The sequence below is a fragment of the Drosophila novamexicana genome, unplaced genomic scaffold (assembly GCF_003285875.2).
Source record: "Drosophila novamexicana strain 15010-1031.04,08,12 unplaced genomic scaffold, DnovRS2.1 tig00001058-arrow-arrow-pilon, whole genome shotgun sequence".
In the NCBI taxonomy this organism is placed as follows: domain Eukaryota; kingdom Metazoa; phylum Arthropoda; class Insecta; order Diptera; family Drosophilidae; genus Drosophila; species Drosophila novamexicana.
The window spans coordinates 6,316-28,296 of NW_020824836.1; the positions used below are offsets into that span (position 1 = coordinate 6,316).

At 38.6% G+C, this 21,981-nt stretch overlaps 3 protein-coding genes across 3 annotated transcripts; all 3 read left to right on the forward strand.

The window, feature by feature from the left end:
- Positions 1-1,526: 1,526 nt before the first annotated feature.
- Positions 1,527-9,615, forward strand: LOC115765812 (homeodomain-interacting protein kinase 2). The gene is made up of 9 exons (XM_030709534.1): positions 1,527-1,588; positions 3,091-3,398; positions 3,469-3,789; positions 3,862-4,613; positions 4,685-5,269; positions 5,335-5,561; positions 6,041-6,604; positions 7,565-8,589; positions 9,361-9,615. The coding sequence occupies exons 1-9, from the start codon at positions 1,543-1,545 to the stop codon at positions 9,502-9,504; spliced, it is 3,972 nt and encodes a 1,323-aa protein (XP_030565394.1). The 5' UTR covers positions 1,527-1,542; the 3' UTR covers positions 9,505-9,615.
- A 1-nt stretch (position 9,616) lies between these two features.
- On the forward strand, positions 9,617-10,463 carry LOC115765811 (ELMO domain-containing protein C-like). The gene is made up of 2 exons (XM_030709533.1): positions 9,617-9,703; positions 9,827-10,463. The coding sequence occupies exon 2, from the start codon at positions 9,834-9,836 to the stop codon at positions 10,131-10,133; it is 300 nt and encodes a 99-aa protein (XP_030565393.1). The 5' UTR covers positions 9,617-9,703; positions 9,827-9,833; the 3' UTR covers positions 10,134-10,463.
- Positions 10,464-20,003: 9,540 nt separating this feature from the next.
- On the forward strand, positions 20,004-21,599 carry LOC115765825 (probable protein phosphatase 2C T23F11.1). Its single transcript, XM_030709548.1, has 3 exons — positions 20,004-20,173; positions 20,257-21,219; positions 21,285-21,599. The coding sequence occupies exons 2-3, from the start codon at positions 20,263-20,265 to the stop codon at positions 21,333-21,335; spliced, it is 1,008 nt and encodes a 335-aa protein (XP_030565408.1). The 5' UTR covers positions 20,004-20,173; positions 20,257-20,262; the 3' UTR covers positions 21,336-21,599.
- The last annotated feature ends 382 nt before the right edge of the window (positions 21,600-21,981 follow it).

Sequence of the window (21,981 nt, forward strand, 5' to 3'; positions counted from 1 at the left end):
CGGCTCTTGCACAAGCCGCTGGCCAAGTTGACCCCCGACTCCCCCTCCCCCGACCACCCAAACGACCTCAGCAGCGTTTGCCATACAATTTTCCTTTTTCCGAGCGCGCGTGGCTCTGGTTGGCTCTTTTTATGTTTGCTTCTCGTCCTGTGCGCTATTTTTATGTCTTTCGCATTTGTATCGAATGTCCTCTGACGCAAATTAATTAAATTATGTAATGGCCGTTGAGTGGGAAAGGGGCAGCGGTGGGGTGCTGTAGGCAGCAGCAGGTGCTGTGGGCGGTCAGTTCTACTTAACCGGTTCTAATTTTAGTCGCCAACTAACAAAAGTTAACGACGACAATTATGGCGGAAAAGTGATGCCAAGAAGAAAGGCCAACCCCCCATTCGAGGAACTCCCAAAGCTTGGGGCAGCGGGTGGGCAACTAATTAGCAGCTATATTCCAATTAATTGTGAAATATTGACTGAACTGTGACCTATAATATGTTATGATGACCTCCTCCTTTCTTCATCAATTGTCCAGAGGTCGCTCGATAATTAGAATTTCCGAAAATTCGAATGATTGCGAAATTGAATTCTTCGACATATTTGCGGCATGCGACGTCTTTTATGTAAGATTTTGTTTAAACATAAGTTATCGACTATCAATAATTAATTAAGATATTCTAAAGAAGGCATATAAATATTATATATATATACATATATGTGTGTGTGTGCTCGTGTTGTGTGTTAGTGTATGCATGCATGTAAGTATGTATATATGCATCCATGCATGCATGCATGTATGTGTGAATTTATGCATGTAATATATGTATGCACGAATTTCTACCAAGTGCTCTACTCCTCGATTCTCAAGAATTCAAGTGGGCTCTGCAGTTTTTCATGCTTAGCTACTTAGTAGTGTAGTGTTTTTTTGTTGCCTTTTTGTTTATTTTTTTGTATGTACATATGTATGTATGTATTACATTCGTACACAAATGTGTATGCACACATGTATGTTCATATGTATCTATACATGTAGGTACATATGTATGTCTACATGCAGGTATACATGTAGGTACATATGTATGTATACATGTTTTAACATATGTATGTATACATGTATGTACATATGTGTATGTGTATGTATGTACATATGTATGTTTTTATGTATGTATATGCACACAAACATGTGCGCATGCATAGATTTATATATGCAAAATTGCATGCATGCATATAATTGTGATCTTTTCATAACACTTATCCAGCTATTCCCAGTTCCTCATACTCCCTATGTTGAAGTATTCACAAAAACCGATTCTTTACGCCAGATATCTGCCTCACGTTCAATCAGAGTTGGCTGAGCCTCATCTACTCTGTTGAATTTGTGTTTACCGCTTGAATACCTCCATAGGTATACCCAAGTATGCCTAGATTTAGCAATTCAGTCGTCTCATAACGGGTTTTTTTACACTAAACAAAGTTAGCGCATTCTCAAATTTATATATATATATATTCGTATATATATGTATATATATATAGCGTTCGTACCTGTATAAAAACATGATGACTCTCGGATATCTACAACAATGGTCCATCATCTGCGTCGGTAAATATTCAATGTATATATATATGTATATAAATATATATATATGTGTATATGTCAGCTTCCTTATTGCAAATGCATTGTGTGTTGTTTTTGTTGTTGCTATTGATATTATTATTGTAAATGTGCCTGTTCACGTGTTGTTCGCTTCATTATACCTATTCACAAAGTGAAAGAGAGTATATTGGCTTTGTGCTATGTCCATTTGTTTAAACGCTTCGTTCTCGAGAGCTACAAAAGCTAGAGACTTGCAATTGTGTATATGTTATCATATATGTATATGCATCAGATGTGGTATTAAATTTGTTTGGCCACGCCCACCAGTAGGCGGTTAAATCGTGAGTAATAGCCATAATAAGCCGTAGTTTTAGATAGTTCAGATAGTCACAACATTTAACAGCTAGGAAACAGATGAGCTGAAAGCTTGAAAGATTAACCAACTGAGAGCTTGCAAATTGGATAAATCCATGGCATCTTCAGATTTAATGCTGCAAGAATAAAATTTCCGTCTGTTTTAACATTTCGATCTCGGAAACTACAAGAGCTACAGATATATATATATATATATATTCTACCTTACCATACTCAAAACGACCTCACACTTTTTTTAAACTCTCCCATTTTCATAATAATTCTCATAATTGATTTAGTGACTTGGTTATTTGGCCATTGCTCGAGGACTATAAGAGTTCGAGACAACAAACTTGGTATGCAGCTTTTGCTAAAGTATTTACACATAAAAATATATAACTTTTTAGTTAACTCTCCATATTAACCGAGTTCGGATGGTATAGTATTAAAAATTCTGTCGGAAAACGAACGAAAAAAATATTTTTAAAATAATTATCTTTCAATTAGCCGAAATGCATCGTTCAAGCTGTTATCGGGCGCGTATTACGCAGTCGTTTGCACCCGATTGAAATACTCGGAACTTGTTTTAATTATAATTATTGTGACTTGTCAGCCATTTGCGACTGTTTTGAATTGGCCAAAATGCGCGTTGCGTTTTTGTTGTTGTCATCGCTTTCTTTGTCAGGGGCGTTGACAAGACGCCGCTGAGACATATATGTGCATATGTATTTATATATAGATCTATATCTAGATCTGATGCATCAGCGACATTTGCCGATTCCGCGAGCTGCTTTCGGTCGCATTGTAAAATTGCCTGAGCTGTTGCACGGTTGCGCAGCCTTAGGAGAATTTTTTAACTAGTCCAGAAATTTGAACAACAAAATGTTAGCCTCAGTCATTAGGCGTTTGCTAAGAAGAGGTGACTAGAAAAATAAAAAGTATATAAATAGAATGAAAATAGATAAATAAATAAAAAAAAAAATTATTTAAAAATATTTAAAACAAATAAAAGTTAAAAAAATAAATATAAAAAAATATTAAATTAATATTAATAAATATGAATTAAAAGAATAAAATATAAATAAAATAAATAAGTATATAATTATAAAAATCTTAACTAACGTTTTGTCTCTTTTTAATTTGTACCTTTACAGATTGCGATTGCGGCTGCGTGGACTCGTACAACGGCGGCAGCGTTGAGTTGCGGCACGGCCAGGTACAGGCAGCGGCAGCAGCAGCAGCGGCAGCCTCCGCTCAGAGCTTTGTGATCAGCAGCAGCAGCAGCGGCAGCCACAACAGCAACAGCATCAGCCTCAGCCTCAAGACGGCGCACGCAAAGGTTGCCACATCGGGGGGGCATGCCAATACGCAGCCCCCCAGCAAACGTTCCAGCAGCGGCGCCGACGGCGACTATCAGCTGGTGCAGCACGAGGTGCTCTATTCGCTCTCTGCCGAATATGAGGTAAATACCTGCGTACTTACCTTTAAGCCAAACCGAACTAAACCCTCTTTTCTTGCTCTGTCTCTTGCAGGTCCTGGAGTTTTTGGGCCGCGGCACCTTTGGTCAGGTGGTCAAGTGCTGGAAACGCGGCACCTCCGAAATTGTTGCCATTAAGATTTTGAAAAATCATCCCTCCTATGCGCGCCAGGGTCAGATTGAGGTCTCGATACTCTCGCGGCTCAGTCAGGAGAATGCGGATGAGTTTAATTTTGTGCGCGCCTTCGAGTGCTTTCAGCACAAGAATCACACCTGCCTGGTCTTTGAGATGCTCGAGCAGAATCTCTATGATTTTCTCAAGCAAAACAAATTCTCACCGCTGCCGCTCAAGTACATACGTCCCATACTGGAGCAGGTGAGTCTCAATGGAGAGAGGACTAAAAAATTAAGTAATAATTCCCTCAATAATTCCCTCTCTCTCTTTCAGGTGCTGACTGCCCTGTTGAAGCTGAAGCAACTGGGCCTGATTCACGCCGATCTGAAGCCGGAGAACATAATGCTTGTGGATCCGGTGCGTCAGCCGTATCGCGTTAAGGTCATCGATTTTGGCAGCGCCTCGCATGTGAGCAAAACCGTTTGCAATACGTATCTGCAATCGCGCTATTATCGCGCGCCCGAGATCATATTGGGCTTGCCGTTCTGCGAGGCCATCGATATGTGGTCGCTGGGCTGTGTTGTGGCCGAGCTCTTTCTGGGCTGGCCCCTGTATCCGGGTAGCTCGGAGTTCGATCAGATACGCTATATATCACAGACACAGGGTCTGCCCACGGAGCATATGCTGAATAGCGCCTCGAAAACATCGAAATTCTTTTATCGTGACGTCGACTCGACGTATCCATTTTGGCGCCTCAAGACCACCGAAGAGCACGAGGCGGAGACGAACACCAAGAGCAAGGAGGCACGCAAATATATCTTCAATTGTCTGGATGATATTGGCCAGGTGAATGTGCCCACAGATTTGGAGGGCGGCCAATTGTTGGCCGAGAAAACGGATCGTCGTGAATTCATAGATCTACTGAAGCGCATGCTGACCATAGATCAGGAGCGCCGTCTGACCCCAACCGAGGCACTGAATCACAGCTTCACGAGGCTCACCCACCTGGTCGACTATGTCTATTGCAACAATGTGAAGGCCTCTGTCCAAATGATGGAGGTCTGTCGTCGCGGCGATTTCCATACGTGAGTAGAGAGAGCTTCCAGCATGAAAGTGTTTATCTATTTTAATACTCTGATTATATTTTTTGACGCAGCGTACAACCAGCTCCCACGCTGGTCACCAATTTCGTGCCCAGCAGCACCGAGAACATGACCTTTACCATCAACAATCAGCTGACCAGTCAGGTGCAGCGCCTCGTGCGCGATGGTCGTCCTTTGGCCTACGAGGGTCTCTATCAAATCTACGGCGGACGCAATGTGGCACGTCAGTATCCGCAGGCGCGCACCGACACGTTCCAGCATCAGCTGGTCTCCAACATACTCTGTCCGCCCTCGTATCAGGCCATGCCCAGTCCCACCAAGCATGTGGTGGCCACAATGCAGCCGCCGTTGCAGGTGCCGCCCCAGCAATATGTCAATGTGCCGGTGCCCGTGTCCATGGTGGAGCCCAGCTCGGGTCAGCGTATGCTGCTCACCAATCGGGTCCAGGCAAGTGGCGTTGCCTGGCCGCAAACCGGGCGCCAGATGGCATTGGTGCCATCCTGGCCGCAACAGGCGCCGGCACATTCGCTAATCGTTGACTCGACGCCGCTGTTCAATGTGGAGGAGATCTATCCCAAGCATCATCTCAACTTGCCGCGCAACGATCTCAAGAAGGAGTCGCCGGCTCACCATCTAGCGTGCGTATCCCAGCTCTACATCTAAACAAATTATCAAATCCTAATTTTCTTTTTAACTCTCACAGCAAGGGCAACTCTTATCGCGTGCCGCGTCACGAGAAGAAGGAACACCAGCAGCTGTCGCCCGTCAAGAAGCGTGTCAAGGAGAGCTCGCCGCCGCATCAGCAGCGCTATCAGCGCGCCGCCCACGTCTCGCCGCAATACCACGCCCATCACAATTGCAACTACGGAGGCGGCTATGGAGCTGGCGCTGCCGGAGCCGTTGTGGCCAGTTCTGCCTCATCGGCCAGCAGTGAGTGTCTGCTTATAGCTCGTAATATCCTTGCAGAATACTCTATAATGCTTGTTAGAGTTATCCCATAGAAAACTGAAAGGTTGATGCAAGGCATAGTTAATTGAGTGATAAAGGTGTTAGTCTAGTAGGGATAGAGAAGTTCTATTTGCCAGTCAACCTAGAAGAGTCGATCTAAACACTAATCAAATTTGTAAAGACAATATCATAATGCTTCCATAGTAACAATCAACCAAAAGGCAGCTTTAGTAAAAGGATAATGCAGCACTTAGAAGACTTAATATAAAGCTCTCACATGAGCCATGGACACAATATGTAAATGTTATATGAAAAGTATTCTTGATTTTCTGCAAAGGATCTTAGGATCTCTTAATAGATCAGCACATATTGTAAATAGCTTTATTGCCTGCCAGGATATTAACTTTATTTATTTCTCTACTTGGCATTCAACTAATATATTATCTACCCTCCTTTTCTAGATATTGTCAATGCCAGTGGCAGCAGCTCGTCGAGCTCGCATCATCACGCGCCCGTGGCACATGCACCACACGGCAGCAGCAGCAGCAACAGCGCCTACAACACCGCTGGCCATCACATTGTCATCAACAATTGCAGCGGTGGGGGCGGCGGTGGCAGCTCCGCTGTGGGCTATAATGCCAGCGGTGGCAGCAGCAGCAGCCAGCCGCCGTTGCATGCGCATCAGCCGCAGCACGTGAAGCAGCCGACAATTACCATACATGACACGCCCTCGCCAACTGCGGTTGTGGGCGATGTGATCACCATTTCGGACAGCGAGGACGAGGGCGCCGATCTACCGCCAAACAGCGCCACAGTCGCGCCCATCAAGCAGCGCGCGCACGCCCAGTCGCAGACCAGCAGCAGCCTAATGCAGCAGCAGCAACAACACCAACATCAACAGCAGCAACATCAACAACAGCAGCAGCAGCAACAGCAGCAGCACTCGGCGAGCAATTCGAGCAGCAATCTGCATTGCCGCAGCAGCGGACAGCCGTTGCATGTGCAACATCAGGCCGTTAATTATGGTAATGCACACAGTTCCAACAACAACAACAGCTCCGCGAATGCCACCAGCAGCGGCAGCAGCAGCAGCAGCAATCAACGTTTGGTCAGCAAATGTAACAGCCAGCTGGGCGGCAGTAGCGGAGCTAGTCATCATAGCCATCATAGTCACCATAGTCATCACAACAACAACAACAACAACAGCAATCATCAACAACAGCAGCAACATCACGGCGGCAGCAACGGCAACGGCAACAGTAGCTCTAGCAGTAGCAGTAATATTAACAGTAGCAGTAACAGTCAGCAGTTGCCGCCGCCGCCGCTGCCGCTGCCCCATCATAGTAGCAGTAGCAGTAGCAGTAGCAGTAACAGTAGCAATAATCATCATCATCATCATCAACAACAACATCATGCAGCCTCGCTGGGCGGAAGCGGAAGTGGAAATGGAAATGGCAATGGAAATGGCTTTGCTGCAGCTGTCCTAGACAACAACTGCGCGCTGCAGGCAACACATCAGCAGCAGCAGCAACAACAACAGCAGCAGCAACAACAGCAGCAGCAGCAGCAACTACAACAGCAGCAGCAGACCTGCTTTCAGCCTAGCTCCCACAACAACAGTCATCACAACACCACTTCCAATTCTGCTTCCACTTCCAACCAACAACAACCACCACCACCGCAACCATTATCACAACCCACCCACCACCATAACCATCATAGTCTACAGCTTAATCCCGCACCCATATCCATAAACAGCACACAATTTGGCACCAGCTCCGCCTCCTCATCCGCCTCCATATCCACATCCACCTCTGGCCTTTGCCTTAACCAGCATAATGTACCCTTACCCATACCCGTTCCTTTAGCTGTGCCCGCCTCCGTTTCCACCGCCCTTGCCACGACCACGTCTCAGTCGCATCTCAGTCGTCATAAGTCAACGCAACAACAGCACGTCCATCTAGTAATTCCATGCGTAACCGTAGGTGATCACGATCCGGAAGATGCGCGACGACGTCATCATGCCGCAGCAGCCGCCGCCCTGGCCGTGCCCAGTCCCAAGCATCATCATCACCAGCAGCAGCCGCAGCAGCAGCAACAGCAGCAACATCATCATCACCAGCAGGTGCAGGTGCAGCCGGCACAGCAGACGCCGCACTATCAGCCACAGCCGCCGCCGCCGCAAGCCCAATCGCAGCTGCAACCACAGCAGCAGCAGCAGCAGCCCAGCATCAAATACGAGCCGGGGCAATCGCAAAAGAAACGTATTCTGGCCATGGCTCAAAGCGAGTGCAACTATCAGCCGCAGCCGCAGGTGCAGATACAGGTGCAACAACAGCAGGCACCGCCGCCGCCCGTTGCCAGTCTGCCGCATATTCCAACCAAACAGGAGCCGCCCGAATTCTATTCGGACTACGCGCCACAGCAGCAGCAACAGCCGCCACAGCAACAGCTGCAACTGGAGGCTAAGCGCAGCTCCTGGGCAGCCGGCTCCAGCGGCGCAGCCATGCCGCTGGCACATCCGAAGCGCGAAGCGCCCTCCGTTGCGCCCGTCAGCTATGTGACGCCCACTGTGGCTCCGCCGTTGGCCCACTCGAAGAGCAGCTCGAGCAGCTCCTCGTCGATAAGCGCCGCGGCCGCCGCAGCGGCTGCAGCTGCTGCCGCTGCCGCCAGTGTGGGTCCGCCGTCGTGGGGCGCACCGCAGGTCTATCGCCAGCCATCGCAGCCGCCACCAACATCGGCAGCTGCTGCCGCTGGCCAGCCGCCAGCTGGGCCATCGCATCATCATCATGGCAGCCACAGTCATCATCATCATCACCAGGCGGGCACGCCGCTGGGCGGCTCACCCTCATCGACGGCCGCTGCGGCCATGCTGCAGACGGACATTTACGCACAGGGCGACATGTATCGACGTCCCACGGTCTACGTATCCCAGGCCGCGCCCACATACGCCTATGCGAATCGCACGGTGGTTGCGCCACCGCCAGCACACAACAGTTCCAGTCGACAGGTGGGTGCAGAAACTAAAAAATTGCTCATTACATTCAATATGCTTTTCAATTTGTTAGTTAAGTGCCTTTAATTACCTACGAATTTATATTTAATTACAATTTATGTTTAGTAAAAATTGAAAGTAATTTAAATGTAAATAATGTAGTTTCTTCAAGATTGCCGAAATACTTTAAATCCTTTCAATTTGCCAGTTCTTTGTCTTTAAATAACTACATACAAAATATTTAATTCCTCCTAATATATATTTAATTACTAAAGAATGAAAAGTAATTAAAATGTATTATTGTAGTTTGTTCGATTCTTTAAATCCTTATAATTGCCAGTTCTTTGTCTTTAAATACCTCAATTATTTATATTTAACTACTCACAAGATTTCCAGTAATTAAATTGGTTTCTAGTTACTGAAAATTGGCAATTAAATTAAATTCAATGCTGATTTAGTCAACATTTAATACAGACTAAATACTTACTAGATACTTAATTACTTATAATAAGATTTAGTACTCCATTTGAATTACCTAAGTAATTTAATGTAATTAAAATTTCCTGCATATGAAGCTTCTACAGATCTGACAGTTAAGTTAAGTATACACTAAATTGAGGAGCTTCCTTGGGTATTTAATTCTTTGATTATTTATTAAGAATTAATTAATTAACCATAGTATAAATTCATATTAAAATTCAAGTACTTTATAAACCTTAAATAGATCTTACTCCGATTATATTTATTGTTGATCCAATTGAAATTTGTTCTCTTTCGCACTCTCAGGTCATACCATCCCATCCGTTGCCGGCTCACATACAGATCCCGACACAGTACAGCCAATTTGGACCATTGAGTCCCGCCCAGGTAGCTGCCAGCAAGCATGCAGCGCACTTTGCGCCCACCAACATATGGTATGGAGCTGAGTAGCTTGCAGGGTGAACGAACGCGGGTTGACGAGGATCCCGGATCCCAGAGGCCACCACTGACAAGAACACAGCAACAACTACAACACAGTCTCTCCCATCCCCCCCAAAAAAAGAAAAGAAAAGAAAAACAACCATCATCACCACTCTCCACACAGCCTAGAACTTGATAACATGATTGATTGATTGATTGATGCTCTCGAGTGAGTCGAATATGCCAGATTTATGGCCATACAAAGTGTGGCCCATTTGAGCTGGTTTTATGTGTTAGCTAACAAGAGAACGGTTTCACTAATCATATGCTTCTTTTACTTGCGCTCCTATAGATCTTTTATGGCCTCGGCTGATGGCGACGACCACGACGACGACGACGACAACAGCAACAGCAGCAGCGGCAACGGCAACACGGAGGAGCAACAGTTGCAGCAGTTGCAGCTGACGCAGTGTTGGTGGTTTATGCTGCTCATGCAACAGAGCATCATACAGCACAACAGCAACACGTTGCACGAAACAACAGCTGCAACAACCACAACAACAACAACAACAACCACAACAACAACAACAACAACAACAACCACAACAACTACAACAGCCAACACAAGTGTTGCACGCAGCAGTCGCCGCAAACGTTAACAGAAACAAAAAGAAAACACCTGTCCGCACCAAACCCGCCCACCAGTTACAGTTGTTTGCTTTTTTTTCTGCTTTTATTTTAATTTCGTCAACATTTTGAAGATTGTCGATTGTTCCGTAATTCCATTGCGAATTATGATTAAATAATTAATCTTTTTTTTTCCTGTTTTAAATAAAAATGTCAAGCATTTTCTACACGCAGTTTGGAGTGTAAAGTGCATAGTTTATACACACACACACACACACATGTAATTAACACACACACATACAGACTTTGCAAACTGTAAAGAAAAACGAGCGTAAACATTTTCCAAAGCGAAAATTGTTTGCCATCTTTTCTCTAAAAAAAAAAAAACAAAAACTAAAGCGTTTCACTATGTGTGTTGTATATTTTTTATTAGAACTTCTAAGTAATACACTGCATATGTATATGTATATGCATATGTATATATATACATGTGCCTAAGTACATAACTACGATAAATATGTATTCTATATATATTATGATACGTCTAAGAACCACATGCATACATATATATGTAAAACTACAACTAAAACTAAACCTAACCTAAATCTTAATATTATAAATACTATTACACAAACAAAAAAAAAAGAAACACACACACACACAAGCATGAAACTAATGCAACATTATAAAATTTAATGCAAAAATAATGTTTCTGTGCATTCAGAAAAACAAAAATACTTAGTGCAAAACGCATAGTAACATTTTTTTAGACTCTTTTTAGCAAGTACCTCAAAATATTTAAGTAAAAAGCAACAACAACACGAAGCAGCAGCAGCAACAACAACAACAACAAAGCAAAAGCAAAACAAAACAAATATTGATGCGAAAATTGCCTTTTACAACAACAAAACAAACGAATAAGCAAAAGTAATAACAAAATATTGTAAACAAAGCAAAAAAACAACTTTAGTGAGATAATCATACAACTACAAAATGATATATGATACCGCAAAAACCTTACTAGCAATCAAAGCATACATATATATCTATATACATATATATATATATAAATATATGAAACAATATTGTAGGTAAACCTAGCGATAACCGAAATAACTGATAACTGAACATGCGATATATTCTAGCTAATCTAAACATAGACATACGGTTTTTTTTTTTAAATATTATTATTATTATGTTTTTAACCACACACATAAAATACACTCTCATAGAACTTAAAGAGTTAAGCCGACCCACAAATAGATATACGTATAGCTGGGGCTTTGTACAAAACAAAAAGAGAAGAAGATGCAGAAGAACATAACAAATTAGATGCATTGTATTTAGCAATAACTTTAAATATATATATAAATAATGGATTTTTAAAAATCAGATCAGGTAACAGGTCAGTGTTGGAAAACACCAAGCAAAAGCTTGCTTAGATAAAAAAAAAGCACACACACACACAGAACTCTGCTCTTTTAATTTGTGTAGCCCCCTTTTTTGTATTTAAACCTGGTTTCTAAAATGTCTATTTTTTTGTTTTCGTACTTCGATCGAGAACCCAAACCCAACTTATAAGAATGTTTACTAAAGTACAAAACGGCAAGCAATCTAGCTATAATTGAACACTGATAAAACGTCTTTTAAATATGTTTCTAATTTAGTTTTATTCGTATTTGTATTATGCCTATTATCTTTAATCCTAACTCACTTTTAATATGTTTAACGCAGAGATTTGCTTTCTTGTCTTTAGTGTATATAAAAACTGATACCCTTTTTTTGTTTTTGGATTGTTTCAATAGTACTACATGCTATATATATACTCATATATATATATGCTATGCAGACAATTATGATACTATCTACCTATGCGCATATATATATAAAGTTCTTGTTAATTAGGTTTCTTACAAGTATTTTGTAGTTAGTCGTAACTTTGTCGCTATTTATATACTCTATTTTTTTTTTAACAACTAAGTTGTGGGCACTTCCTATTATGATACTAAAAGAATATATATATATATATATATATATATATATTTATGTATATATATATGTGAACCCCAGAAATCGCAACACACATGTTTCAATGTAGCCAGTTTTCGATGGTTTACAGCGAATCGCGTTTTATTATTAAACATTAATTAAATTGTAATTATCGAAATTATGATTATACGCATGAATATATAACTATATATATATGATAATTAATCAGCTGTGCACGAAATAATTGTAACGAAACAACAACAAATTTAAATATATATATTTATATAGATATTGCAACAAGAAATGCAGAAACACAGATCTATTTGAAAGTCTAGCATATAATTATTGTGATGTAGTTTTTAAAATCGATGCAAATACAAATTGATGCAACAACAACAACAACAACAACAAAATGCGTGTCGTCGGAATTTTTGTCCTTGTCGTAATTAGCCAGTAACGAAATTAACAAATACAAATTACAAATTACAAATTACTAATTAATTGATTATGCATAATCCATACGGGCATACATATATAAATATATATATACATATATTATGAATATAAAGTAAAACAAATTAATGTTAACTATTTAGTACGCAAAACAAAACAAAACAAAACAAATGACTAAGCAAAAAGGCAACAATATAACAAAATATATATATATTTAATTTATATTCTGTAATTTTTTAATTTTAAAATTCCTTTTGTCGACAAACAATATCAAGTTTTTTGTGTAGAAAACTAATGGAACGTTTGATTAGCAGCTGTAGGCGTTAAATAAGAGAACGTTAGTGTTGTGACTATATACGATAAATCGTGCATACATATACATATACGCTATAAGGATCCGATAACTAGGAGATCTAGCTGATAGTCGATGCTCCGATGTTTGGCATAATTATATACATATATATCTCTATATATATATATATATACTATTTTGTGCATAAAGAACAACAACAATGGCAACAAGAAATGTTAGTTAGTCAAAAGCAGCTGCCACATGTGGCATGCCTCATGCGTGGCACGTGTTGGCCAGCTTTTGTTTTATTTCTTGTATGTTTTTTTTTATGGCTTGTGTTGTTGGTTTTCTTGGAAAATGCGCGAGATGAAAGCGTTTAATTTAGCTTAACGGCATTATAGGTGTGTGTTTTATAGAAATTTTATGGACCATTAATAAAAAACAAATATCTTTAACAAAAACAACAAGAGAGCAACAACATTTGCGTTTAACAAAGTAAATACAAGTCTTAAATCTAAGCGTTTGATGTAAAAGCAATTCGTGCTTGCAACTTTGTCGTTTATTTAATTGTTTTTAGTCTTTTTCCTTTTCTTCTCAATATACGCATATGAACATAAAGTATACACTATTATAATTAATTAACAACAATATATCGTTACTGATAAAAGATAATAAACTTTTCAATTTCTACTCAATGTTTTTAGAGAAGCAACAAGCTAAAAATCAAGAACGCTTTAAATGTAACAAAAACGAAACGTTAATAGACTTAAAAAGTGAAAATACCATAAATATAAAATTAATTACAATTTATGAATAACACTCACTAAATGCAAAAATACACAGACATAGACATACATATACATATATGTATATATATATACATATGTATGCATATATCGTTTGTATTTAAGCGCAGAGAGTACATTTTAAATAAACAATGTTTTAACTGTGTAGCCTTAAAATCAATTTACAAATCAACTTCAAATACTATACGTATGTACTATATACATATATATATATATATATATCTATACTTAAATTATGATGACATGCGAATCGATTTCGATGTTCAACTACGTACAATATTTCTATGTACTTCAAAATATGTCTAAATATATAGTTGATTTGCCTTTCATTTTGTATAATTTTCTTTAAATTTTACTTTTTCAATTGTATTTTTATCACACACACACATGCATAACTTTTTATATTGTATACCATATATAAACATAGCCACAATCCCCACAACTTACTATTATCATAAATGATTATAATATTTACACTTATTTCCTAAATGCAAAAACATAAATACATGCATATATTATTATCGAAAGCATATTTATTGTTAACGTCTTTATTTATTGTATCATTTGTTTTGATTTTATTGATTTTCTTAGCAACTAGTTAAAATGAGATTGAAAATCAACAAGCTAATCAAAAGTTTAAACAAAATCAAGAACAAGAAGAAGAACAACAACAACAACAAATACAACATATATCCCACCAAATTAATTTTAACAATTAAATAGCTATAAAATGAAAAGCGAACAAAGGGACAATTTAATAAACTATTTAACTTAATAATATCGAAAATTGTGCAATATGATATTAAACAATTAGCATTCGCTTTAGTTTATGTTTAGCTCATTCAGTTATTGACCGATCGAGGCTATAGCTGCAGCTATATATATATATACGAGATATATATAGATAAACACTTTAGTTTAGTTCACGAATCGAATCAGGTTTCTGTAGTTGCCAATAGATTGTTAATTATTTCCAATACACGCACACACACACACACACACACACTCCTATGCCACATACATATGTGCATGTATGTAGCTAAGTTGTTTGACCAATTCAAAAGACGAACAATTGATGAGCTTTTATAAATAATTTGTCGCTTTGGAATATGTGTTTCATACGCAAGTTATGTGCATTTATCAACTAAAGCAAACGAATAACCAATAATAATTTATTAAGTCTAGTACATGCCACATTCAAGTACGTCTAGTTAGTGTTTAAGCCAAACACACACACACACATAATTGAGAAAATTACAAACCAAGTAACCGAACCATACGAACAACATTTGATGGATCTATGAAAAAATTTGGTCGTATATGAATTTGAATATGGATCGAAAACGTTTTTTATAAACATTTGACGCTGACAAACAAGATTGATAAGAACCCGTCCATAATTAGATTTTGTTCTTAAACAACAAAAACAAATTGTAGAAGAAGAAGCAAAAGAAGATAAACAGCAAATCAACATATAGACGAATACGCATCGGCTCTATATAGCTATTAGATATTATTGTCGGCGCTCGAAGCTCGTCTTAGATTAAAAGTTAGCTCCAAAAGCTCTCAACGTGTTTTTTTTCTTTCAACTCGAACTATAATATTGATATTTGTATAGAAACTTGGCAATTTCCATTTAAAACTCTTGAAAAAAACAAAAAATACACACTTGAAATTGTGGTTCGGATTGATATTAGATGTTTTTAATAATGAAAAAACAAAAAAAAAAAGTAAAAATAAAACACAAAAACTAATTACGATATATTTACATACACAATGCAAAGAAAGAAAAAAGAAGATAAAATACAAACACATATTAAAACTAAACAACAACAACAACAACAAAATTACAAATATATACACTATATTTTATTAAATACAAAATATTTCGAATGGATAAAAAATTAACCAAAAGAAAACAAAAATGTTGATGTGTGAAATTTATAAGACTAGCATATTTCCTACCTAAAAAAGAAAAACAAAATATACGTTACGAGATAGATATATATATATATATATACAGATTAACTAAAATTAACTAGCAGCTAGTGCTGAAGTCGTCGTACGCATTCTCACGATTCTAACTAAGATACAGAATATTGAATTTAAAACAAGCGTCTAACAAATTGATCGTACCTTTTTGCTGATTTAAAACGAAAATAAAAAAGTATAGCGAATACTTAAGTACATTCAATAAAAGTCTATACATACGACATATATATATATATATATATATTGATGTGCATTAAAGAATCTCTTGTATTTAGTGTGAAGCGTGATGCGAACGTAATCGAAACAATATGTTTTAAATGAATATACATAAATAATATATATAACTAGTATATATACATATACATATATATTGAATAGCTCGTAACAAATGCAAATAGATGATGGCACTTTAATGGGATTTGCTTTTTATATGTACGTATACATTCTGTACTTATATGTACTAGAGATATCTGAAGATATATATCGCATATATAGGCATCTATATATACATATATATTTGAATGTGTGTGTGGGTGCGAACTTTTAGCATTAGTGTCGTCTTGCGTCGTTTCAAAAGTAAAGAATTTAAATATTTTTATATGCGAAAATCGATAAGCGATGAGCGATAAGCGAAAATTGATAACCGATAATCGATATATGATAATCGATAAGCGATAGTCGATCATCGATAAGCGATAGTCGATCGATAAGCGATAGTCGATCATCGATAAGCGATGGTCGATCGATAAGCGATAGTCGATCATCGATAAGCGATGGTCGATCGATAAGCGATAGACGATAAGCGACATTCGATCGATAAGCGATAGACGATAATCGATAAACGATAATCGATAACAATAGCCAATAGACCGTAGTTAAAGGCAGCTGCTTTAGTAAGCATATTGAAAAAAACCTAAAAAACAAAAAACAAGAAAATGAACAACAAGAATATAAACCAAAGAACGATAATCAAAGCGCGCACACATAAATGTTTAGTCTAGATTTAAAGTTTAACGTTAAACGAAGATCATCTTTTCCCTGGGCACCAAGTCTTATGCATACCATAAACTCTCTCTCTCTCACACTCTCCATATATAGAGATACATACGATTTCAACTTTTAGCATGTACCTAAGATTATAGCCATATAGTATGTCCTAAATTTAGCCAGAGATTTTTAGATACTTAAGTGCATGGGTTAGACAACGAATTACCGGGTTAATCGGAATGAAATTGCACAAAAGAAACCAAATAATAATAATTAACATGTAACTTGTACATTCCCTCGGGCCTTTACCCCCCGCATAAGCGAAAGTATGCAATTATGTATTAATTCATTTCGATCACCAACGATGCGCACAGCTGATCCAGCAAGAATATGGAATTTGTTTGGATTGCCGCGCCTGCTAACTAACATACATATGGGATTAATGCGAGATCCAAGCCAACTCTCACCTATTCACAATGAAAGAACTTAACTTTTTGTAATTTATCGATGTGTACTGAATGTTTTTTACTTGGTGTCCTTTTTAAATATTTAATATTATTAACAACAACAAGCGAGAGTCTTAATGTAAGCGTTCAAATGAAATACTTATATATCAAAAACCAAGCACACCGATACATTTAGCATATATATATATATATTTGAATATATATAACTATGGAATATGGTACATGGAATATGAATATGATAAGCGTTTAGTTGTATGCAAATCAAAAGAACATAATATATAATTCTATATATATACGACGTACTAACTAACGAGTTATATAACTTATCCAGATATGCGTACCTTTTTAAGCAACTAATTCAATGTTAATGTGAATTCTTTGATAGCAAAGCGAACATAATATATATATATATGTATCGATCGAACAGATATATATATATATGTCTATGGACACGCCCCCTTTACTTGGTCGCGAGTATATATTCCGGGGGGATTATGCAGTACACCGTCTCCAGACCAAAATAAATTGTAACACAATGAGCCGCAAATTTGTATTTATACATATATCTATATATATATATAGTATATATAGTAAGTCCCCGATGCAAACCAACCTATAACAATCGAGTTCCGATTTCAAATACAAACAAACAAAAAAACGTTAAATAAACAACAAATTCTAGAATTGTAAACGGCAAAAGCGCATTAAATACAAAACTCAAAATCCAAACGCGTTTAGATAATTGATAAAAACAGAAAAAAAATAATGTTTAAGAACTTTTGACTTTTATGGCTGTTTAGAGATTTTATAATACATATATATATATATCTATATACTAATTATATAAAAATAACGGTATAAAACATAAACATTTTTCGTAAATTATTTACATAACACACACACACACACATATGAATGTACTCAACACCCACACACACACACGCACATGGGACACACATTTGCCCATAGAGAAAATTCCCCTTTTTTGCGACCCCAACGAAGCAGCCGATACCCTAACTTTAGGGCGCTGCGGGGCAGTCCTCAACCCTAAATCAATTTCTCTCGGATATCACTTTTTCTTATAATCTCTCTCTCTCTCTTCCCCTCTCTCTCTGTGTGTAACTGTCGGGGCTTTTCGATAGGCTCTGGACAGGCAGTAAATCCCCTTTTTGTAGCGAATAGAGAAATGATTAAAGAATCAAGAAGAAGAAACATAAAACAAACGAAAATTGTGAAATTTAGTGTCTTTACACTTTAAAGAGTATATACAAAAAAGAAAAACTTAACTAAGTATAATTGAATGTAGATGATGGCCTCGGCGCCAATATTCGTATAAGCATAACTCACACAAACACAAACACACACATACATACTCACAGAGAAGGCAACCAATACATATACACACACACTCGCACACACACACACACACAGATACGGTTACAAATACGTTCGCATACAAATTATGATACATACTCCGTACATATGCCTAAAAGGATAAACGTGTAGTAATCTACGACAACAACAACAACAACAAAAACAAAACAAATAAATGTCTATATATATTACGTATATGGAAAATATAAAATACAAACGATTAAAAAGAAAAAAAAAAAAAACAAATACTAAAAACAAAAACCAAAATTATCAAAAGATAAAAACAAAGAGTTTTAATAATGAAAGGGCAAACGATTTTTGAAAATATTAAATTATATATTTATGTAATATTATAAATATTATCAAAAGTAAGTACTTAGTACCCTGATCTGGGCTTACAAATTTAAATTGTTACCTTCGAAGGTTATCCTAATGTATATGTGGGTATGTTTGTGTGTTAGTGTATGTATGCATTTATGTATGTATGCATGTATGCATGCATGCTTGATTTCTAATACCAAATGCAGTCCAAACTTATTTGTCGCTGTGCTGCAAATTTAAATGAAACGCATTTCTACGAAGTGCTCTCCTCCTCGCTTCTCAAGAATTCAAGCAGGCCTTGCTGAAATTCAACAAGGCAGGAAACGTTGGCTCCAAAGCCCTGTGGAGGAGGAACTTGTGGCGGTAGAGCAGGAGGCGGCGGCGCAGGAGGAGGCGAAGGCGGTAAGTGGATATGTATGTGTAGATATATGTACATGTATGTAGTTGTATGTAGATGTATGAAGATGTATGTAGATGCATGTATTGAGATGTATGCAGATGTGTATATTTAGATGTATATATGTATGCATGTATGTATCTATGCATGTATGTATGTATGTATGCATGCATGTATGTATGTATGCATGCATGTATGTATGTATGCATGTATGTATGTATGTATATATGCATGTATGCATGTATGTATGTATGTATGTATGTATGTATGCATGTTTGTATGTATGTATGTATGCATGCATGTATGTATGTATGTATGCATGCATGTATGTATGTATGTATGTATGTATGGTGTTGGTTAAAGTGTGTGTAGAAATGGTACCCTCACATATCCCATTTAGACATACATATGTATATAGGTCATAATTTCCCATCCCCATTACTCGGTCAAATCTCAACCGATTTCAACAAGGTTTGGCTCTTTGTTTATTGTATTTAAAATCACTAGAACTGAATGCCATTACCGTTTATATTTAAGCGGAGTATTTTTTTCAGTCAAAAAAATGTACTTTAGACTGATAAAACTGTTGACTTGTAGAGGTCCTTTGTATGCTGGTTTCAAGGTTAAAAATTGTCATATGTTTGTGAAAACTAAACTTATTTTTATGATATCTAGCAATTGCTTTGTAGTTTATCCTCCAATTGGTATTAAAGTCCAAAAAACTAGAATTCTTTTTATTATATTTTCCTAAAATTGTTGTGTTTGCTTTAATTTTGTTTCAGTAAAAAAATAGACTGTCAAATGTTTTTAAACGAAATCTACTATAGTAGACGATGTAAGTTCAGTCTGCAAAATTCCAAATCGTCTTTAGTTTGCTTACAGAATCCACAAATATTTATTAGAGTACCAAACAGAAAAGGATACGACAATAGTACTATAATAGTCTATGGTGATATATTGTAACGGAGCAATTATTTTCCATAGATTCCGATAAGTGAGTAGCTCCGTAATCTTTGCGCCCCGTTAGCTGCAGAGCGTGCTCCTAAGTATTTATACTGCTCTATGTTGTTGTTTAAGTTGATCATGGGCCAAACATTATCTGAACCGGTCACCACCAAGGATTCGGCGCGCTGCGCGAACTCCTCCTTTCTGGTGGGCAGCAGCTGTATGCAGGGCTGGCGCATCGAAATGGAGGATGCTCACACACATATACTCTCGCTGCCGGATGATCCGGCCGCCGCCTTCTTTGGTGTCTATGACGGGCATGGCGGAGCGGCTGTGGCCAAGTTTGCTGGCAAGCATTTGCACAAGTTCATTACCAAGCGGCCGGAATACTTTGGCAGCTCCGTGGAGCTGGCCATGAAACGTGCCTTTCTCGACTTTGATCGCGAGATGCTGCACAACGGCAGCTGGGGCGAGCAGATGGCCGGCTCGACGGCCATTGTCGTCCTGATCAAGGACAAGCGTCTGTATTGCGCCAATGCCGGCGACTCCCGTGCCATTGCCAGCGTGGGCGGCATTGTGCGTCCCCTGTCTGTCGATCACAAGCCCAGCAATGAATCTGAGGTGAAGCGCATCGTGGCCGGCGGCGGTCGCGTGGAGAACAATCGCGTAAATGGCAATCTGGCCTTGTCGCGGGCTCTCGGCGATTTCATGTACAAGCGCAACACCAGCAAGAAGCCGGAGGAGCAAATCGTTACAGCCGATCCAGATGTTATGGTCTGTGACATTGGCGATGATTGGGAGTTTGTTGTGCTCGCCTGCGATGGCATTTGGGATGTGATGAGCAGCACCCAGGTGGCCGAGTTTGTCCGCGAACGCATCGCAGCCGGCATGCAGCCGGATCTGATATGTGAGCATCTAATGAGCTATTGCCTGGCGCCGAACGCCTACAACTATGGCCTTGGCGGCGACAACATGACCGTCATCCTGGTCTGTATGCTGCATAACAAGTCCTACGATGATCTGATCATACGCTGCGGCGGCACCAAGAGTTCATCCCTTGAATCCGGCGTGGGCGACATTGGCCCACCTCTTAAGGTATGTAGAAACTGTGATACTTTTCTCTAAATAATATAGTTATCTGTATGGGGGCATTGGGTTAGTATCCATTGCCCAAAGCTACTCCAAGCAGCCGCAACCTGGAGAATGCCTAACTTGGCATCTTATGGATCGGGGATTTGCAGACTTTGTTTATTTGTTTATCGATTCGAATTCTTTTGGCATGCCGTTTTCTGTGAAAGTTTCATCCATTACCGACATATACTTTTTGTACCTACCATATATATATATTATTGGCTTCGAGATACATATATCAGCCCAATCACAGGAGATTAAAAATTTCAAGTCGGATATGCTTTTAGTCAACCGTTCAACAGTTCAACAATTCAAATGCAATAAAAATCTTGACCTCAGCCAAAATGTTTATTTCAAAGAGAATTTTAAACAATCGCTAGATGGCGCTTTTGTCGTTTTTATGTGGTAATCTGATTTTGTGGAAAAACTTTGTCAAATACTCGAATAGAAACTAGCTCGACTGATTGTTCCTTTTGTATCTTTGTCAGCTATACTATATAGTTTTTTCGATTCTGTTCTTAATCAATTGCTGGGTTTTCAGAGCTACGAAAATAATAAAAAAGAAAGTATTGGTGGTTCGGTTTTCAATGCGAACTAACTCCCTGTCTTTAGGTTTGGTTATTGATTCCCGCTTTCTGCAACCCAGAACTTAGATATTCTTTCAAGCCTGGACTTGTCATATATTATACTTGCACTGAACCAGTAAAAAGAAAAATAGCGGTTCTG

Bases quoted from the DNA above. Each gene is read 5' to 3' on its own strand.
- LOC115765812 (XM_030709534.1), top strand. From the start codon at position 1,543: ATGATGACTCTCGGATATCTACAACAATGGTCCATCATCTGCGTCG. The intron at 4,614-4,684 runs GTGAGTAGAGAG...TTTTTGACGCAG, and splicing joins CGTCGCGGCGATTTCCATAC to CGTACAACCAGCTCCCACGC. The intron at 8,590-9,360 runs GTGGGTGCAGAA...TCGCACTCTCAG, and splicing joins ACAACAGTTCCAGTCGACAG to GTCATACCATCCCATCCGTT.
- LOC115765811 (XM_030709533.1), top strand. From the start codon at position 9,834: ATGGCCTCGGCTGATGGCGACGACCACGACGACGACGACGACAACAGC.
- LOC115765825 (XM_030709548.1), top strand. From the start codon at position 20,263: ATGGGCCAAACATTATCTGAACCGGTCACCACCAAGGATTCGGCGCGC. The intron at 21,220-21,284 runs GTATGTAGAAAC...GCATTGGGTTAG, and splicing joins ACATTGGCCCACCTCTTAAG to TATCCATTGCCCAAAGCTAC.